General features: G+C 41.4%; 1 protein-coding gene across 2 annotated transcripts in view; it reads right to left on the reverse strand.

Moving 5' to 3' along the window:
* The window catches only part of SNCA (synuclein alpha), a 63,036-nt gene extending 43,903 nt beyond the window's left edge, over positions 1-19,133 (reverse strand). Inside the window, exons 1-4 of one of the 2 annotated variants that reach the window (XM_071431630.1) lie at positions 18,933-19,133; positions 17,320-17,465; positions 11,871-11,912; positions 4,346-4,491 (exon numbers count right to left, since the gene is read on the reverse strand). In XM_071431630.1, the coding sequence (XP_071287731.1) occupies positions 4,346-4,491; positions 11,871-11,912; positions 17,320-17,440 (309 nt within the window). In that variant the 5' untranslated portion in view covers positions 17,441-17,465; positions 18,933-19,133. Of the gene's footprint in view, positions 1-4,345; positions 4,492-11,870; positions 11,913-17,319; positions 17,466-18,694; positions 18,833-18,932 lie in introns of those variants that run through there. The other variant, XM_071431631.1, reaches the window with a different exon arrangement.
* Between the last annotated feature and the right edge of the window lie 276 nt (positions 19,134-19,409).

Here is a 19,409-nt window from a genome sequence, read left to right on the forward strand (position 1 = left end):
ATAAAAAGAGACAAAACAAGAAAATGCCTGTTGAAGCTTTTCAATTAGCAAGCTAGATATTTTTATCGTATGCAGGTAACAAGGAGAGCACTAAAGCAGTGTTGGGGAGTTTAATATTGGTATTCAAACTTTGGAAACTGATATCCAAGATAACTTAAGTAGAAGTCAAATATCATCCCTAAGTTAATTCTGCCTAAGACTGCTACACAGAAGGGTTTTAAACTGATCTCTGTTTTTAAAATCAAAGTGTAAAGTAAAAAATCTCAGGATTTTATATTCAGCTTTTTTTGGTTTTTTAAACTACAGATGGCAATCAAAACTTCTTTGGGAACACACAGGAATCTCAGTTTGCAACAAGACAAATCAGATATCTTTGAAAGAAGTGATATTGCTTATATTCAAGAAACTGATCTTTAATAAAGCAGAAAAGTATCCTTCCTTCTGCCACTGAAAGGCAAATTCTCAGAGACACGGACAGGGGTGGCATTCTTTCTACTAATAAGGTTTCCCAAATGAACAAGTAACAGATGACTGAAGTACACTATGATGTTTGGTGTCTTAATCAAAACTGAGTTGCTCTCACCAAAATTAAAAGGTGTTTCATCATGTCTTTAGTTTCAGCAATGCACCATGTCTCATGGAGCTTCCCTGTAAGAAGGATCAAAAAGGCTTCTACAAATTTTTCTATTTGATTATGGGTATTCCTCAAAGTGGATTCATTCACCCTGGCTCTGAACAAAGGATATTATCTGTGGAAAATTCTGGTGGTTCCAAGATTAGCTGTTCTAGAAAAGAAAAGAAGTAAGACAAGAAATTCTCTAAACCTGTGCGTTCCACTGCACTGAATGTTTATGCTATGACACTGCTTGAATTCTAAGGAGTGCCAGGAAAGGCAGGGGGTGGGAAGGGGAGATACAGCTAACTTCCCATTGCTTTTACTCTTAATTTTCACATTAAATGCAATTAGCAAGGGCTCCTGCTTAATTCCCATTTTCTATAGAAGAAAACACCTAATGCCTAAATTGTCAGTCTCGACACAGGCTTTTTCACTGAAAGCTCCATAATTAAACCAATGAGTTGTATTATCTCCTCAGGAAGCATATTGCCTACCTACTTGTTATCTGCTACTGTAACTTTGTGTTTTCAGAGCTATTTATTGCAAATTAAATCAAGAGATACTATTAAAAAAAAAAGGATTTAGCACACAGAGATACCAAACATGATCCATGCAGAACATGAAATTCTTAGGGACAAGACCTGTTCTTCTATCTACTTTAGCAGAACTTACAGCACATGAAATCCATATGACTATAGCACCACAGGGTACTCAAAGAACCTTGACATTTCAGCTTGACTGGGAATTATGGTGCCAGAACAGTAAAAATAAAATTACTCAGCATGGAAAGCATAGAAATTGGCAACTGTTTATTCTTGAGATGCCAGGGAACCAAATGACATGGATTCAGTGAGGTTAAGAACTTCAATTGGTTAATTAACTATCTGAAAACAAACTTTGTAATCCATATTTTGTTTTCAAAATATTATACACTAGACACTCAGCTGCTGGTACACCCTCCCCCCCCCCCCATTTCTATCCATAGATTCAGGCTGCCTTGCAAATAGAACAGGCGTGTTCATCTCTGCATTAAATGCAACTATTAGTAGTTTTTACTTTCTTAAAAACTCACTTTGAAGGCACACAGAACACAGGAATGAAACACACACACAGGCACACAATAAATGTTTTATGAGTCAGTAAAATGCTGCTCGCAGTACATTAGCCCTTTTATATTTAATTTGAGCCTACGAACCACCACTACCCTGGCTGTGTTCAGCAGTGAGCTTCTGCCAAAGCAGAAATCCCCCAGGCAGCCTGAGATGGGCACTCTGCAGTCATCCCTGTCTGTCACTGTCTCAGCTGTCACTCCACACTGCCTGCTCACACCAGCTGCAGGGCAGGTGGGTGTCACAGCAGCCCTCCAGCCTGGCCTCACTTGGCTGCTTCAGCTTGTGCTTCATGCTCCAAAGCACACCGGCTTTTAAGGCTGCACTAAGCCAGCTTGGAGAAACTTCTTAAGAAAGAGTTTTCCCAAGAATTTGCTACTTATTTCCTCTGCATAAGTATCATTGTATCCAGAGGTTTTAAAAGAAAAGTGTTTTTAATTAGTTGAAAGTCAAAACCGAACTTCCATCACAGCAGAAGAAAAAAGCCAATCACCACACAAGACTACAGGCTTTCCCACAGGCAAGCAGCCCTAACACACAACCTTACAGAGAGAGATAAAGGATACAAAGTTACATTGATACTTTTAATGCCTGGTTGGCACCTTCTGTTATCTCAGAAAGACTCACCCTGCTTCCTTCAAGGTCCCACTGCTACTCTGGATGCCCACTCCTGCCCTACCAAACTGTCAGTTTACCTGGAAAATCCAAGCAAAATCTATCTCATGTGCCTCCAACTGCAAAGGAATGCAAACACACCAGGTTTTAAAATAACGACATGTTACTCAGTGTTGATATCAACATCTTCTAAATGGCCACTCATCCCTTGCAGAACCAGTAAAAGACAGAGGTGCAAGGCAGTCCAGGAGGAGTCACAGATACTCGTCAGCAACATGGCCATACTGCATAGATGACCGAGAATCTCAGTCTAAAAATATCAGTATCAAGCCTCAAATGAATGATTTTACATATCTACAGAACAAAACTCCAATTCAGAATAATGTTGCTATTAATAGAAATAACATGCGTGTACATTATGAATGTTCTTTCTTTTCACAGATGTGATTTTATTCTGTTACAGCCATCACGACTTACATTTAAGCTTTACAATACAGAGAAGAGATTTAAATGAAAGTCAGCAGACATTTGCTTTATACTTGATAATTACAGGGATCTCTCCCTATAGAGAGAGATAAAAAGGCATTAGTTATGGTCAATACTAGAGGGGGTAATTGTGCATTACAGCAGTGATGATCCTTATTACACTGAATTTCAAGAGTTGTGAACAGAAAAGAATATTCTCAGCATAAAACTATGCAGGAGCTTCAGCAGAAATGAAAAGCAGAGACTACTGTGACCATGCCATATCCATGTATCCCCTGGCAGGTCATTAGATTCTCCATTTTGCAAATCTTCCCACACAGCTTTTACAAAGATCCATGACCACATCAAAAGCACCATGTTACTTATAGCTGAAAAAAAGAGGGCTAAAAAAAATCCCCCAGGATTATTGATTTGAAAGAGAATAAAACTGCTTGTGAGATGTTTCCCAGACAATCCACCACAGTGCAATGGATGCCTACCACAACGTAATAGCCCTTTCTGCTCCCCATAGTAAAGCACCAATAAGATTTGTCAGACAGAGAGGACTACATTTCAACAAGGATAAAAAAGCTCCAGTTTTTAAGGATTTATCTTTACAGCTCTTCTGGACACTAACTGCAAATAAGATACACAATAGAACTTCATACTCAATTCCATGACAGCCACATTTTTGTGTAAATATTAAATACTCTTCCTAATCCTATTTTTGTCTAACTCTCAAATGTTCATACAAAAAACAGCACAGAAGGCAACATTTATCTCTTCTGAGTTATTTCTGTCACTTAAAAAAACCACTCCACACATTTTGGAAAGCATTGTTCCTGCCAGCTGGGGTCACTTTTCACCTAGTGCTAGTGGAAGAATATTAACTACAGCGCATGATTAAAAATACCTACAGTGTTTTATAGGATGACCCAGAGCAAAGTTAATCTGCATAATTGAGGCTATTTAGAGGCACTTTTGAGATAGTGTCACTGTAGTAATGGAAGACAGTGACTCTCCAAATAGATCTTGACTTTAGATGCAATGTGTCTAACCAGTCAGTGGATTGGTACACAAACCCTCCTCTCTACAACTAGAGAGGATAAAACTTGTGCTGTTAAACCTGAGATTTGCTGTTTGACCTTTCAGCACTAGCAGATTGCTTTTCAATCCCAAATTACTGGGAAAAACAGTTATATTTCTATGAAACTAAACAGCTATCCTACAGCAGCTGGTCTCCACTAGAGGCTCCTGAGTTCAGCACCACCACTAGATCACACTTTAAACCATGATCCAAATTCACTAAAACACTTGAGATTCGTTAAGTTCCATGCCTAATCCCACTCAAGTTCCCAGATCCTGCAAGTCACTCAAAATACAAGCTATAAACAGCAGGCATCTTAGCTGTTGGTTTGGCACAACACAATTAATCCTGCATTCATACAACTGAGAGACAGAAAACACTCCATCTACCTCCCAGTTCATGAGCCCCTCACTGCTCACTTCTTCACCTGGAAAAGACTGTAAATAAACCAACCTGTTTGGCCAACTGGTCCTTCTTCACCAAGCCAGTGGCTGCAGCGATGTTCCCTGCTCCTTCCACCGTCTTTTGCGCCACCGCCGTCACTCCCGTCACCACAGCTCCCCCAACATTGGACACCTGCTCTTTGGTCTTCTCAGCCACTGAGGAGAAGCAGAAGATGGAAAAACACATGATGCCTCTGGGAGCTTTAAGTTTTTCAGAGAATTTATCACTGACAGCCCAACATCATGAAAAGCCATAAGGCATAAGTTACATTTTCTGTACCCCAAGTGGATCTTAAGAAATTAAACTGTCCATCTGGTAATGCTGGAGCAGCAGAGGTAAAAATAAACCTTAGCTGGGGCTCAATTTCTTTCATGTGAAAGATATCTGAGACTTTCATTCACATTTAACTGCACCTTAGGAAAGAAAAGACATTATTTAGGTGCTCTTATTATGTCCATCTCACTGTATAATATATCCTAGTTTGGAAATGCATTCCAATTAGTCCACCAAACTGCATGATACAAGGCATGCAAGACATGATTTTTTGCCTTAAACTCAAAAAATGTTGATTATTCCTTTTTTATTTTCTAAGATCTATTTCATCAAAAAACAGATCTATCAATGCTCAACCAGACCATTTCAAACAGAACCTTTTATCTGACCCACTAGAGATTTTTGTCCCAATGCTGATACATAATATACTAATTTATAAAAAGCCTGAATGTCAAAGGAAACTGGATTAATAGCTAACTTCCAAGCCCCAGGGAAACAACAACTCATTTAGCCTACATATACATCAGCAGTTGCCATTCTACCTTTCAGAATATCACTGGGGTTTTTCTGCTCATTCATCCCCAAGGGCTCTTTCTGACAGCAGCTTGAACTACAGTGAAACTGCTCTAAGAAAAGGGATGGAATGACTTCATGCCTTCAAGTTACACACCCAGATTTTTAGCAAAACACGCATGTACTCCTCTAAACAAGGCAATGTTTTTCAAAAACACCTATCATATATCTTTGCCATTCTAACTAATCCTATTCTTTCCTTCAGGCTAAATCCCATCTGATCCATAAAATGTATTCATACTTTATCTGCATCCTTTACAAGCACAGGATGGATTCTGCTTCAAAGTTAGGCCACCATTTCTGAGGTTTTTTTGGGAAGCACGTGCAAACATTAGACTTTCTGTGGATAAATTACATTTCTTTAACTCCTTACATAAAGGGCATCAGTTGTCCACATCACAGGGCAGGCAGCATGCATTACTATGATGGATAATAAAAAGCAAAAATTAGGAAAAAGCTAGAAGCCTCAACATGACTAATACAAAATTTTTATTAAAGACCCAAATTATAAATATCTGCTGACTGAAAATTGAGGCAGATAATTTAATGCTCATTCTAGCTAATTTAAAGGGAAAAGTTAGTAACTAATTAAGTATTATCTCTTATGACCAGGAGCTTTCATTATAGAGTAGAACAACAGACTACACATTGTCTGAAATTAGAAACAGAAAAAGTGTTTCAAATAGCTCCCTCACTATACATGCTAATAACCCAAAAGTTCATGAGAAATTTCCTTGTATACATCCACTACGCTATTGCCATGCTTTTTTTAGGGGGGGAAAAGAGAATCAAAAATGGGTTTTGCTGAAAAGCAAATGTTGCCCTCAGGGAAGTTTTGACTTAATGCTAGCAAGTGCAAAAAGACATCTGTTAAGACGCCCCATTTGATTATTAACAGCTTCAGACCACAAAAAGCTTTGAATTTTATGCATGAAATTTTATATAAGAAGCTTTCCAGTAGGTTCTTGCAAACATATATCTTCAGATGTGTCCCCTCATTACATGCTATATGTTGCAAAGCCTAGTGAGACCTGCTTGTGCTTGGAGTCTTTCAGAAAGAAACTAGGTAATGTTACGAAACAAACTTATTCATGCTGTTCCATATAAATCCCACAGATGATGCAAAAATAATTCTAAAAAATAGAGTAGCATCTCATAAAAGTAGATTCAAAATCCAATTTTCCAATAAATACTTAAATTAAAACAAAAATAAGAGGAAATATGTTCCGGGTACATTTCAGTACTGCTTTTTATTTATTTCTTTCTGGGAAAGATGCTGGGGTGCATCCAAAGCAGCACAACCAGCAAGTCAAGGGAGGGGATTCTGGCCCTCTGCTCTGCTGAGACCCCACCTGCAGGGCTGCACCAGCTCTGGGGTCCCAGCACAGGAAGGACATGGACCTGCTGGAGAGAGTCCAGGGGACACCACCAAGCTGATCAGAGAGATGGAGCACCCCTCCTATGAAGACAGAGCTGGTGAGATCTTAATTGTGGCCTTCCAGTACCTAAAACCCTACAAAAAAGGTAGAGGGGAAGAGAAGATCCTGTGATCATGTTGGGACAGGGCAGGAGTAGATAACTTCAAACTAAATGAGGATAGGTTTAGATACAGAAGAAATTCTTTACTGTGAGGGTGGGGAGGCAATGAACAGGTTGTCCAGAGAAGCTGTGGATGTCCTATCCCTGGAAGTGCTCAAGGCCAGGGGGTCATGAGCAACCTGGTCTAGCAGAAGGCATTTCTGCCCATGTAAGGAGGTTAGAATCAGATCATCTTTAGGGTCTTTTCCAACCCAAACCATTGGGTTTGAGTTTATAATTCAGGATCCTTTCATTCAGTTAAATTCTTTTGTATGCAAGTGCCACACATTATTTTGAAAACTTCCCTTTCCCAAAAACGCTGAATGGCAGAACATGTAAAGTACAAACTCAGTAGGCTTGATGCTGACAAGGGCTCAGTTGGCCTTGACCAGACTCATCCTTTCTGATAAAATGGTAAAGCATGGCTGTACTGTGCTGATCATCACAGGCACAATTAGTTTCATTATCTCAAGCTCTTGAAGCACCTTCACCTCAAAATATGAAGAGACAGAGTGGAACAGAGTGCCCTGTGGATGCTGCAGTATCAACCACCTGATTCTCAATCCCATTGTTACTCCCACATTTCTTACACTATGTTGTCATGGCAGGTACAACCACCTACCATGAGCAACTATCCAGTGGCTGCTGTTCCCCCTACTACAGGATTTTGGGAAGGCACAGTCTCAAGTACATTCCCTCCTCCCAGCAACACATTATCCTAGGAAAGGCAGAGAACACACAAACTCAAATGAAAAAGGAAAGAATCAGGCCACTAACACTATTACTGGCACAACAGTAAGATACTGATAAAAGCAGTAACAAAAGCAGTGTACTTAAGACTGCTTCTATTTCAGACAGCCATGGTTTAACCCCAGCTGGCAACTAAGCACCACACAGCTGCTCAGTCCCTTCTTCCTCCAGCAGGATGGGGAAGAAAAGAATTGGAAGGGTAAAAGTAAGAAAACTCAAGGGATAAGTATGGTTCAATTGAAATAAAATAATAATAGTAATAAAAATTATAATAAAAAAAGAAAACAACAAAGAAAAATGGTATAAATCCTACAGGTGATACAAATTCAAACAATTGTTCACCACCTACCCACTGATGCCCAGCCAGCCCCCAAGCAGATGACCCCACCAACTTTCCCCACAGTTTTACTGCTCAGTATGATGCCACATGGTGTGGAATGTCCTTCTGGTCAACTGGAGTCAGCTGTCCTGGCTGTGTCTTCCCCCAGTTCCTTGTGAACCCCCAGCTTTCTCACTGGTGGGGTGAGGTGAGAAGCAGGAAATGCTGTGATGTGTTAGCCCTGCCCAGCAATAACTACAACATCCCTATGTTAGCAACACTGGTTCCAGCACAAATCCCAACCAGCCCCATACCAGGTACTGTGTGGAAAATGACCTCCATCCCAGCCAAAAGCAGCACACAGACACAGCATAAGAAAGCTGACACAGGAGTTACCATGGAAGATCTCTCACACACTGCTTCCAAAATCAGAGCCAAGAAGATAAATTGAGCAAACTATATAAATAGCACAGTTTGGCAAAAGCAATCATAGTAAGGAGAAAATCTTCTTTCCTGTCCCTAAGGAATAACTAAACATCAAAATCATTATCAGAGTGACTCTAATAATGAGATCCAGCCTGGTGACCCTAGAGCTCTGAAAACCCCACAACAGGAGAAGAAAAACCAAAGTAAGTTTCCAGTTTCATTTATTTTATTGCTTACACTAAGTAGTAATGGGGAAAGCACTAAGTGTGCACAAACAAATCAGTTCAGAATGCAGGGGGTTGATTCCAACTTAGTAAATTTATCTGAATACCAGGTTGCTTAATGATCTTAAGCCATTAAGTCTTTGTAAAATTGATATTAGCTTTGCACCACAGTGCTGAGACCCAGAGGAAATCAGCTTCTGCAGAGCTTTGCTGTGCTATGGCCTGATTACTTCTTCTATCTATGCAGGGACTGTCCATTCCATTAAATGACCCTGGGACAGTGTACAATGACCACACCAAGGGTGAGTTTAATTTTTAACAGTGACTATAGCACTGTGCAAAAAGTATTAGCATTGAAGTTGTCTTTGCACTTCTTATTACAAACAGGGTAGCATACAGTATCAACATAAAAGCTCTGGAGCAATTCAAAATAATAACTAGTTACTTTCAACCTCGAACAATAAGAGTAGATTCAAACCACAGAATTTCTCTGAATTGATGAACTTACTCTTGTAAGTTTATTGCACCAAGTACACTTTTGAGAAAGTATAAGTAAATTATAGTAGGTATTTCAAACAGTAAATTTGTCTTAAGTACTTGAAGAACTCATTTACAAAGATGCCATAAATATGATGGTTCTTTAATTTATGCAATTTTCTCTAAGATACCTGATGGAGTTAAAGAGCAGGAATACAATGACTAAGAATGTTAAGAAGAACAAGAATGATCCTGAATAAATAAAGAATTAAGCCAAACACCTGACTATGGTTTACTACTTTCAATATTGTGTCTTCACTCACATGATTGAAGGACTAAGAGCTTTTTTGCCCTGACTTATTTACAGATAGTGCTTTATTTAGAATATCTGGAGATGGACCGTAAATATTTCATTTTTGATACTGTTCATTTCTGGGAGACAGGTAAGATGGGTGAATTATGCATCTATAGTCAAAGGCCAGGAGACCTTTCAATTAGGAAGTCAAGTCTAAACACAGGGCATACACCCCATAAAACCAATAAGCAAAGCTGCTTTTATCAGAAATTCAGAGAAAGGGTGACCTGACAAATAACGCACTTATCACATTCCAGTGACTCACAGCCTGGAATCCTCATTTCACAATATCTTGATGTCAATAAATCTGGTACAATCAGGTCACATTTAGAGCAAGAAACACCTCAGACTAGTAATTCTGGGTTTGGAAATAAACTGACTGAAGAATGCAATCAGGTTTTTTAGCTCTTCAAGGTGTGTCATGTCACAGTCATTTCACCGGCATAGGGGCCTAAATCACAACTTATTCAAAGATAGAAAAGCTATCAAGATTTTGGAACTCCAGCATTAAGGAAAGAGACTGCAAAACTGTGAACACTCATTTTGATCTGTGATTGTAGTTTGTACCTAACTGTCTCCAACCTCTCAAATCATTATTATTTACATAACAAAGTGTTTATTTCACCTCAGGTTTCACATGATACTCTAGGGAGTTAATATCATAAGACCAGCACAGCTTGTGAACTCCCAGTCATATGAAAAGAGACAAGTAGGTCTTTACAAGCAACTTAAAAGGCATTTTTGCCACATCAACTTTAACAGCATTGATTTAAATGGATTTGATTTCTACATCAACCTCTCTAACATCTCTGTCTTAATGTTACACCTCACAGAACCACTACAGTGAACCCAAGTCTGTTTTTATCTACCTTCTCTTCTTGCCAGAAGAACTATTAATAGGCTTGTTATTATTTTTTTGCTCTTCAAATGTTTCCAAGCACTTGCTCTGTTCTTACACTGGCAAGTCCATACTGTTTCATTTTGGAAGCTGTGGCCTCTAGATTTTGCCTGAAGTCTTCTCTTCTCACTGCCATAGCTCAGCCTGTTCACTCCCTGTTCATTTTCCATTTTCATGCAACAGCCAAACATCTCAAACAGCTTGAAAGGACAGAAGATGGAAAGCACAGAACCCATTATTCCCAAGTTTTGGGTGTTCCACTTTGTGTCACCTGTTTCCTAAAGTGTGTGAGGAGCAGCTACTGTTTTACCTAAAATCAACAGTAACTTCTCCAAGTTTTCTACTCACTGGCACAGCACGTAACAGGTGTGGTCCCCTTATGTTTGGCTGCACAGTCTGTTTTGTACCTTCCAGAAGAAAATTTAAGGTATTTTAAAACCTATTAAAAATTCTATTCACCTACTGAAAATTTCCTGCCTAATTAAATATATTGCCATCACATAAAGAGAGGCACAGCATTTGAGATCAGCAGTTTCTTTCAGGATGAGAAAGAGAAGTCCCCCACTGAGGTAGCCCACTAGAATCCCAGTGTTTCAGCATGTTTCATACATGTGCAAATGCCCTTGACTTAGATTGTACCACATCCCAGCTTGGTGAACATCCCCTCTATTAACTTGCTTCCTAGTGCTGTGTAGCTGCTGCTCCCACATCTGTGATGATATCGGATGTAGGTGTCCCAAATCTCATTCTACTGCAATCCTCTACTGGTCATAGCAATGGTCCCTCTGAATATTTTCTCTTAATTGAGGTCTAATGAGCTGAGATTTCAAATCTCCTAACAACAGCACACATGCTCAGCCTAAGCTCTGAAGGACTATCTTCAATATTCTGTTCTGTTTTGTTACTAGAAATACTCTTTTTCAACTATTTATGTGGGTTGTGTACCAAGTACTGACATTTGTTTACTTACCACTGTTTATCCTTTGCCTTGTGAGCACAATGATACACTGACACGTGAGCTGAATGAGAGACTGGCTGTACACTGAGGAAAAAGAAATACTTTTCTACTATCTTATTTGTTTCTGAATTTTTTAGGGGAAAAACAAATTTATTGACCATGCATTCTCTTCACATCTTCAGAACTCCCACATTCTACAGCACAAAATTATACATTTTATTCAATGCCCTATGGTCAACTAAGGCTTTTCTACACTCTGTAGATATCAAAGATGTCCATTCATTTTGCCCTTAAAAGAAATTATTGGTTACTGGTTTCAGTTCATACCTAAAATGATCCCTGCAAATCAATTTAAAATGCAAATTTACTCTTTCTTGGCATAGAAATGCTATTGTGAAGATACATGCCTGGCATTAAATTCCAAGTTTGAAAGTGCTCTTGCTACTGAGAGATTAGTGAGTTAAAAAAAAAAAAAATCAAAACACTCATAGCTGTGACAAATTCAAATCAAAACTCTAAAATTTGTTTCTTTCCTATAAGCCATTTCATTCAGTGTTTCCACCCAACCAGATCTCTTAATTTTCCTATGCTTTTCCATCTTTCATAAATTATAGTGCTCTCAAAAACCCTCCATTTTTAACAGCTAAATGGCTGGTTAATCTCACAAGGCAAAGAAGCTGAAATCAAGAGGTAATTATCTTACCTGTTGTAACACCATGAACAACTCCTTCCTTGGTCCTGGAGCCTAAACAAAGAAAAATACTCGGTTGAAAATGTATATTCTTAAGTACTGGTAAAGACTAGATAGATGATAAAGAGGGATTAACATGCAGGCTGCATACCATTGCACACAATATCTTCCAAAGTATTAAGAAATTCAGTCTAAGTGAAGAGGCAAAGCCATCAGTAAAGAACAACTGTTCTTTCAACTAATTAGCACATACTGCTGCTAAAACATAACTGGATGTCTTTTTCCCTACCAGCCCTCTACTTGCCCTTGTCAGGTTCCATAATTTGGCTACATTTCAGGGATTAGTATCCATCTGTGGACTATAATGCTTAACAATGTGCAATTAACAGAGCTTATGGCTCCTAGTTAATCATCTTACCTAGTCTGCCAGAGATAGGGATGACATTTTATTTTTCTTACCAACACAGAAATGACCTTATTTGTAATGCAATTTTTTTGCTGTCATTTAGCATTTGAGACATTATAATTTATACGTCTGACTTTATACTTATAACAGAAGAAAATGCATGAGCAGAAAAATATTAGGGAAAAAAGCAACTTTTTGTCCAAAATTCTTTGCAGTAATACAATTAAACACAGAAACACAATATAAGCTCATTCATCAATATGTGTCACTTGCTACTAGTGCAAATTTATGCAAGTTTAGCCATGTAGTTCTGGCACTATTAGATTGATTACAAGATTGAAAAGGCTCTCTTACCCATGGGCAAGAGTAGAATAATAATCCAGGATAAAGACAAGGGAAAAAAATACTGCAGCAAGTAAAATGAAATGTCCCTTTAGCTAATGATGATGTTAAACAGCTGGGAAGCCTTTTTCCGTCTTTATTCCAAATTTATCATTAAAAAAAGTTGGTTTTCTCTCACTGAAAAATATTTACCATTGAACAAGAGTTCAAGAGTTTCATTGTATACAAAGTGTTCGTGCCTAACATCCTGTTTAAGGAATTTGGTTCTCAATTTTGTACCACCATGAGAGCTGAAGCAGCAAAGCACATCCTCGAATTCAAGCAGATGATGGTTCTACTGACTTCTAGCAACAAAACACCCCTGCAGGCTTACAGTGTGTCTATGGGAATACTTAATATTAAGCACATGCTTTTAAAGGCATTGTTAGACCTGGCCAACAGCTTGTTCATGTTTTTGAACAGACTGTTTGCAAGCCAAGCCATTAAAGACATGGCAACCTGTGAATTAGCACGTAGCCAGTTCCCTAAGGCCAGAAAGGGATGGATGGTGTGACAGAATTCCCTTGGGACCCGTGCAATGCACACTTCTCCAGAGGCACCTATTCCAAGTAGATTCTTACTTCTCACTTGCCCAGACAACACTGCTATAACCACAACTCACACAGAAATGCTGGTCTCTTTAGTGGAAGACAGATTTTTCTTTAAAAAAGCTCAGCTCACAGACCCATATGGAACAGGGGTATGTATAGTCAGATCCATTAATTGGCAACCAACCAGCTGGTTGGTGTTCCAGAGCCTACAGCATATGTTAGAGCTCAAGAGCACTTGCCCCACTGCTGCACACTTGCATGCAAGAACCTGTTCCTGCCATGGCAGCTACAACAGCATCTAGAGGATGCTTATTAGGATCTTCCAGAACAGGCCTATAAATAACAACACTTGAGTTCAGTAGGATGGCTTCTGGCTAGCCATGAAGGAAAGCTGGTTGTCCACACTGTTTCCAGGATAAACTAGCTGTCTTTCATCCTAGCATTCCCAAAATACCAACAAGTCTTGCTCACTGCACCCTGCATAACAAGGAACAGAGGAATCAGAGTAGGGATAACAAAGACCAAGGAACAGGACTCTAACCTAGATCAAGAAGCAATAGTAGTACGTGGTAATGCTATTTTTCCTAGCTGTAGTAGACATCTGTGTGAGGGGAGGGAGAAAACCAAATGCAATTTTGGGTTTGTTCCAATTATAAAAAATACCATAGGGTCTCTTCATGATTTATTATCATGGCTGTCACTGTGCCAAAATGAAGGAATTTATCAGCAGTTTGCAAATACACTAATTTCTGGACTATTTGAGAGACCAACAGACTACTGACTTGGCTTAGTCAGAACTGGTTACAGACTGGGAGATATAAACCCAAATTAGAGGAAGGGGCAATATATGTTTAAGGAAAACGCTTCCAAGTCCTGAAGCCATTATTCTACCAGACCAACACTGAGTTCCTCAATTACTCTGCTGGCTTTTCTACCACCAAAGGAAAATAAGAAGCATTATGAAAAGAGAGTGGAGGAATTTGGAGGGCTTTGCCAAATAGGTCATGACTGTTCTGCTCTACTCTAAGGCCATGTGCCAGCACAGGGAGTAGTAAACAACAGTCAGCCACACTGCTGCTAATAAACTGAAAGCTTGTTCTGAAAGCTTATGACACAACAAAAACAACCAGACTGGAAACTTCCATTCCTGAACATGCAACATGCACTCAAGAGTCAACTGAGAAGAAACTCCAGCTCCCTGGAAGCACACAGAAACTCAGCAGACTTAATGAACACTGCATTACCAGGAGTGTGTGACCACATCCTTCTTACTCAGTTCCTGGTTTCCAAGCAAGTGGGGATTAAGTACTGCCACTCGCTTCCTCTCTGCTTCACACTAAAAGCTCTTGAAAGCTACAGAAAGATGCAGTTTTATATCTACAGCACACACAGGATTGCTGAGCCTTAGTCCTTGTTTCTAAACAAGGACCAGGCCATTTTTTTGGCACTGAGAAAGGTCCTGATGCAGTGCTTCAATGAGTTAAGAGAGAACCAGCAATTTCAGTCAGCCAATGGTGAAGCCCATTAGCAGAGAAATTTAAGGGGAAGAAACCCCCAATACTTGAAAGCCTAAAAAAATATTGTAGACTGTATAGAAAGGATCTTGAATACTTAAAAGGAGGTCAGACAGTGGACTGAGGGAAGTCTCTACTTCAGCATGGACAGGGAAAAAAAACAACTAACTTCAATTAATCCTCCAATACACTGCTCCAAGTTCCTCCTTTTGCTAAGAGAAATTTTCTTTGTGTCAAAAAATGCTAAAACCAAAACAAGAATAAAATAACTACAATAACCATATTTCATCCCAAACAACAGCTGTTGTTAATAGAACTCTTAGCAGGTAGAATTAGGTTATAGTCTTCCACACAATAGTTAAGAGCAGCTTGGACAGGAAGGTCCATATGTTTTCCACATTTACTTGAATTGCACTGATTTCAGTGGGAAGCCACATTACCTAGGGGATCTGGACCAAAGACTCTGCATCTTCTTAATTCTCTACCAGCAATTGGAGGCTGAATGTTATGAAACTGAAAATGATTAACAGGTCCCACTCAGCCCAGTGCTGTTAGGTTCTTTTTTGCAAGATGTCAGGCAGCTTTCACAGTATAATCTGGCTGTGAATCTCAAATCTGAAAACCCAACTATAGAAAAAGGGAGTGAGAAGTCTCCATGAGCTCTAATGAATTGTGCTGCTCCTCTCCTCTGCTCATAAAGGGGCTTCACCACCTTTGGCACTGCAGTCATCATCAGCCTGCAGAACAAAAGATGATGACACTGGCCTCTGCTAGAAGGGGAAGAACCACCTCTGCTTGGGAAGTAGAGAGAGAAACAGCCAGCTCCTCCTTTCCCTATTTGAACTTGTTGAAACGTCCTGCCTGTATGGGCAAGCACACAGCTGGGCACGAGCTGCCAGAGCTTCTGGAGACAGCTTCCAACCAAAGGCTCTTTTGCCTGCACAAACTGTGCACATAGCCCTTGCCTCCTGAAAAGGAGGCAGCTGGTGGGAGAAGGATCCTCCACCATTACTACAGTCACATGCACAGGTCCCTACCACGGCTCAGGGCTCTGCAGTCCCCAGTCATTTCTTAAAATTCTTGCAAAAAATGGCAAGCCTGCCCTCCAAAGCTCAACCTCAGCAAAAGCATCTCTGAAGACAACAGGAAATCTGTTGCCTTTGGGAACAGAACTAGGTTCAAATGTTATTATGGTCTGGAGAGCAGGTCAGAAACAAAGATTAATTTAGCACACAATGCAGGTTTCTAATACAAAGAACTCAATGACCCCAGAAGCGTGGCCAGGGCTACAAGAAAACAGAATAAAAGAAAATCCTACCTCTGGAATATTCCAATAATTCCAACATCTAGCACAATATACAGTGGAAGAACATCTATTTTGCTGTTTTGAAAATGAGCAGATGCTCATTTTAAAATAGATTCAGCCTACAATTAGTGTTCAAAATGACTGCCATCCCTGTTGGCAAGAGCACTGAGCTTTGCTATGGCTTAAAAGGGAGGGAAGTATATTCCAAATGAGTAGTCCACACTATCTGGAGCAGAAATAATTTCTTACAGACTGGCACTAGGCTGCAAGAGGGAATCCAAAAAAGGCACTGGAATACCAGAGACCTCAGTACTCCCATTGAAAAGAAATGCCTCTGGTTTTCAGCTCTGTTTAACTTCTCTGTGTTATGTGAGCACATCTCCCTCAGTACACACAGTGCCCATTACAGAACTGACCTGCTACGAAATCAACAGAACAGAAACTACCTACAGAAAAGGATATCTTTTCCCCTTCCATTCTTTATAGACCAGCTTTATTTGATGAATAAGAGAAACAGATCCATAATAATTTTTTTATAAATAACCACTTACTCATAGTCTTGGCAGATTGTTTTGCTGTGAATTTTTCATGACAGCATTTGCAAGACACGCTTCTAAAGCCCCACACTTGCTAAATGAAGATGACTATCCTGCATGAAAGTACCACTCAGGGATTTGAAAATAATTTTATCCCAGGCTCTGTGCAAGACTTGTTTGGCCTAGAATAAGACACTAACAACTGCTTGGCTACCTTGGGGTCCACCTGCCCTACCTCATTAACTGTAGAGGCTCTTCCTTGAGAAGTGGTGGCAAATATTTGCCATGAATTTGCAATAGTAATTACAGAACGTGAAATTAATTTCAGATGACACTTGCCCATATAAAATGTTACCATCAACATACCAAGCAGTCTGCATGTCTCCTACTCAACTTCTGAGCTAACCTCTCAAGTGTCTTCTCCTGAAATCCTGTTCAAGTCCCAGATGCTCTGCAGAACATTGTGAAACTACCTTCACCTCCAGCTTTTACATTTTTTTCACATTTATTTTTACTGTACCAACCACCCCTTCAGCCTTGATCTGGCAAACTTCTTGCATGGAGTGCCACCCAATGACCTGTGCTGTAAGGCACTTGGCTTAGAAGAACCAGACCTCAGGAAGGCACAAATTTCCTCTTGTTTCTTTTGCAATGGTCTCCTATGAGCAATTACATATTTTTTTCTGCAGAAGAATGGGCCTGATGAGGATCCAGCTGTGAATGTTGGGGTGCACCAATCAGCAGAGTGCTCTCTGCTGCCCACCTACCCACATAGAGGACTCCCTCTTTCGTCTTTCCTGCTGCCTCTGCCACACCCTGCTTGGTCTTTTCTGCTGCTGCTACGACTCCCTCCTTGGCCTTGGAAAGCCCTTTCATGAACACATCCATGGCTGAAGTCTTTCTTCACACAGCTCTAGAGAAAAAAAAACCAAACAGTACACACTTTTAGTAAGGTTTTCTCAGTTTTTTATCCCAGAAAGGGGAAAAATAGTCTAACTGAATGGGATCACAATTACTTTAAAATTATATTATTTATACCCCCAAATAGTATAGCTATATGAAACAGATATCCGATTTCCACAGAACCTATGGAGAGGTTGCCAAGAATGCAGTTCTGATCGAAAGATGGTTCCACTGATAGAAGTGCCTTCCTTGCCTATCAGGACATCATTTCTCCCAAAGGACAGCTCTGTTCATGTGCTGAATGCAAGATTTAGTCCTGTGATTTCATGATACTCCACCTCTCAGAGAAAAAAGCCAACTTAAATAAACAGCAGCGATTTAAAAAAACAAACAAACAGACCAAACTGAAAACCAAAACCTCTCATAAATGACACATGTTCACTTGAAAAAAAATGCCATTAAAACTCAGGACTGGAGGAAATAAAAAATGCTGCATTTCCATTAGTCCAGCATTTTACACACAGTCCACATCATTATTTTGGAAACCGGGTTTTCCTGAATGGGTTCCTTGCATGCACCACAACTGAGAAAATATTTTACTGAACAGCAAAAGCAAGAACACAGGATTTAAAAAGCACTGCATTAAAGCTACTAGGAGAGTCCTCAGGCAGCAATACAACCCAGGGCTACACTGAAACCACTGAAATAGTAATTAAAACCCAGAATCAACATTCCTTCAACAAATCCATTATCAGTAGTCCTTTCTCTTCCTCCACCCACACAGACAGAAGTGCTGCCTGTTATCTTCTCTCCTTTGCCAGAGGCTGAGTAGGAGGAATGGATGTCTAGGAAGGCATCTGGGCTGTCGCAGCTCTTCACTAACTCGTGACGAGCGTGCGAAGGAAGGCAGCGTTCGCGCTCCAGCCAGCCTGCTGCCCACGGTACCTGCCGCCCGGGGGATGGCGGAGGGGCTGCGAGCCTCACACACACACACACAGCGCCGGGCGAGGCGGCACCGGCCCGCGGCACCCTCGGGCTCCTCCACCGCGGGCTCCCAGGGGCCGTCCCCGGGGCAGCGCCGCGACCAGGTGCGGGGGTACCTGGATCGAATAACACACCCCAATAACACCTGCAGAGGGAGCGCGGAGCGAGCAGGGCGTCGCGCCCATGTATATGCAGGCGCATATGTAGCTATACATACACAAACATATGAATACATGCGCACGGCGAGGCACCTACCGAGGAAAGCAGAGCGGCGCGACCATATGGGCACCGCCGGGCTCCCGCGGACACGCCGTCGGCACACGGCGGACACGGCGCCCGGCTTCTCCTCCCTCCCCCTGCCCGCACAGGAACGTTCAACAGGATACCTCTATCCAGCGGGCTTCGGTAGCAGTGATACACACCTGTAATTCCGTGCAGACACACATATACACACACAGCCCTCCCCGAGCGGCCCCGCCCTGCCCGCACTCACCGCCGGCTCCTCCGCCACCGGCGAGCGACCCGTTCCGAGCGGGCGGGGCGGGCGGGTTGCGGGCGGGCTGCGGGCGGCGGCCGAGGCGCGGAGCGGCCCCTGCTCAGCACATCCCGAGGCGCGGAGCCGGCCGGCTCTGCTGGCACCACCCCGGCGGCAGCCCCGCAGGCGGGGGGCGGGAGGATGCGCCGCGGGAGGGAGGAGCGGCCGCTCCGGCTCCCGGTTGAGTGTGCAGCCCCCTGCTATGCCCACCCTATCACGTCCTCCGTGGCGGTGAGGTGGGAGGCGTGATTAACTCGGAGCACCTGTTTGCTGGGCGCAGACCAAGGGAGAAGCGAGGGTAGAAGGCGTGCCAGGCGACTTGGTCCCGCTGGGACTCCGCACAGTCACCACTCCCTCCAAAGGATGGAGCGCCTCGTCTTAGAAGTGTTAGGAGGCTGTTGATGCGACACAGCCCTGAGTCACTTCACCAAAGCC

Source organism: Agelaius tricolor, unplaced genomic scaffold (assembly GCF_023055355.1).
Source record: "Agelaius tricolor isolate 1412-34295 unplaced genomic scaffold, bAgeTri1.0.p SCAF_8, whole genome shotgun sequence".
Taxonomy (NCBI): domain Eukaryota; kingdom Metazoa; phylum Chordata; class Aves; order Passeriformes; family Icteridae; genus Agelaius; species Agelaius tricolor.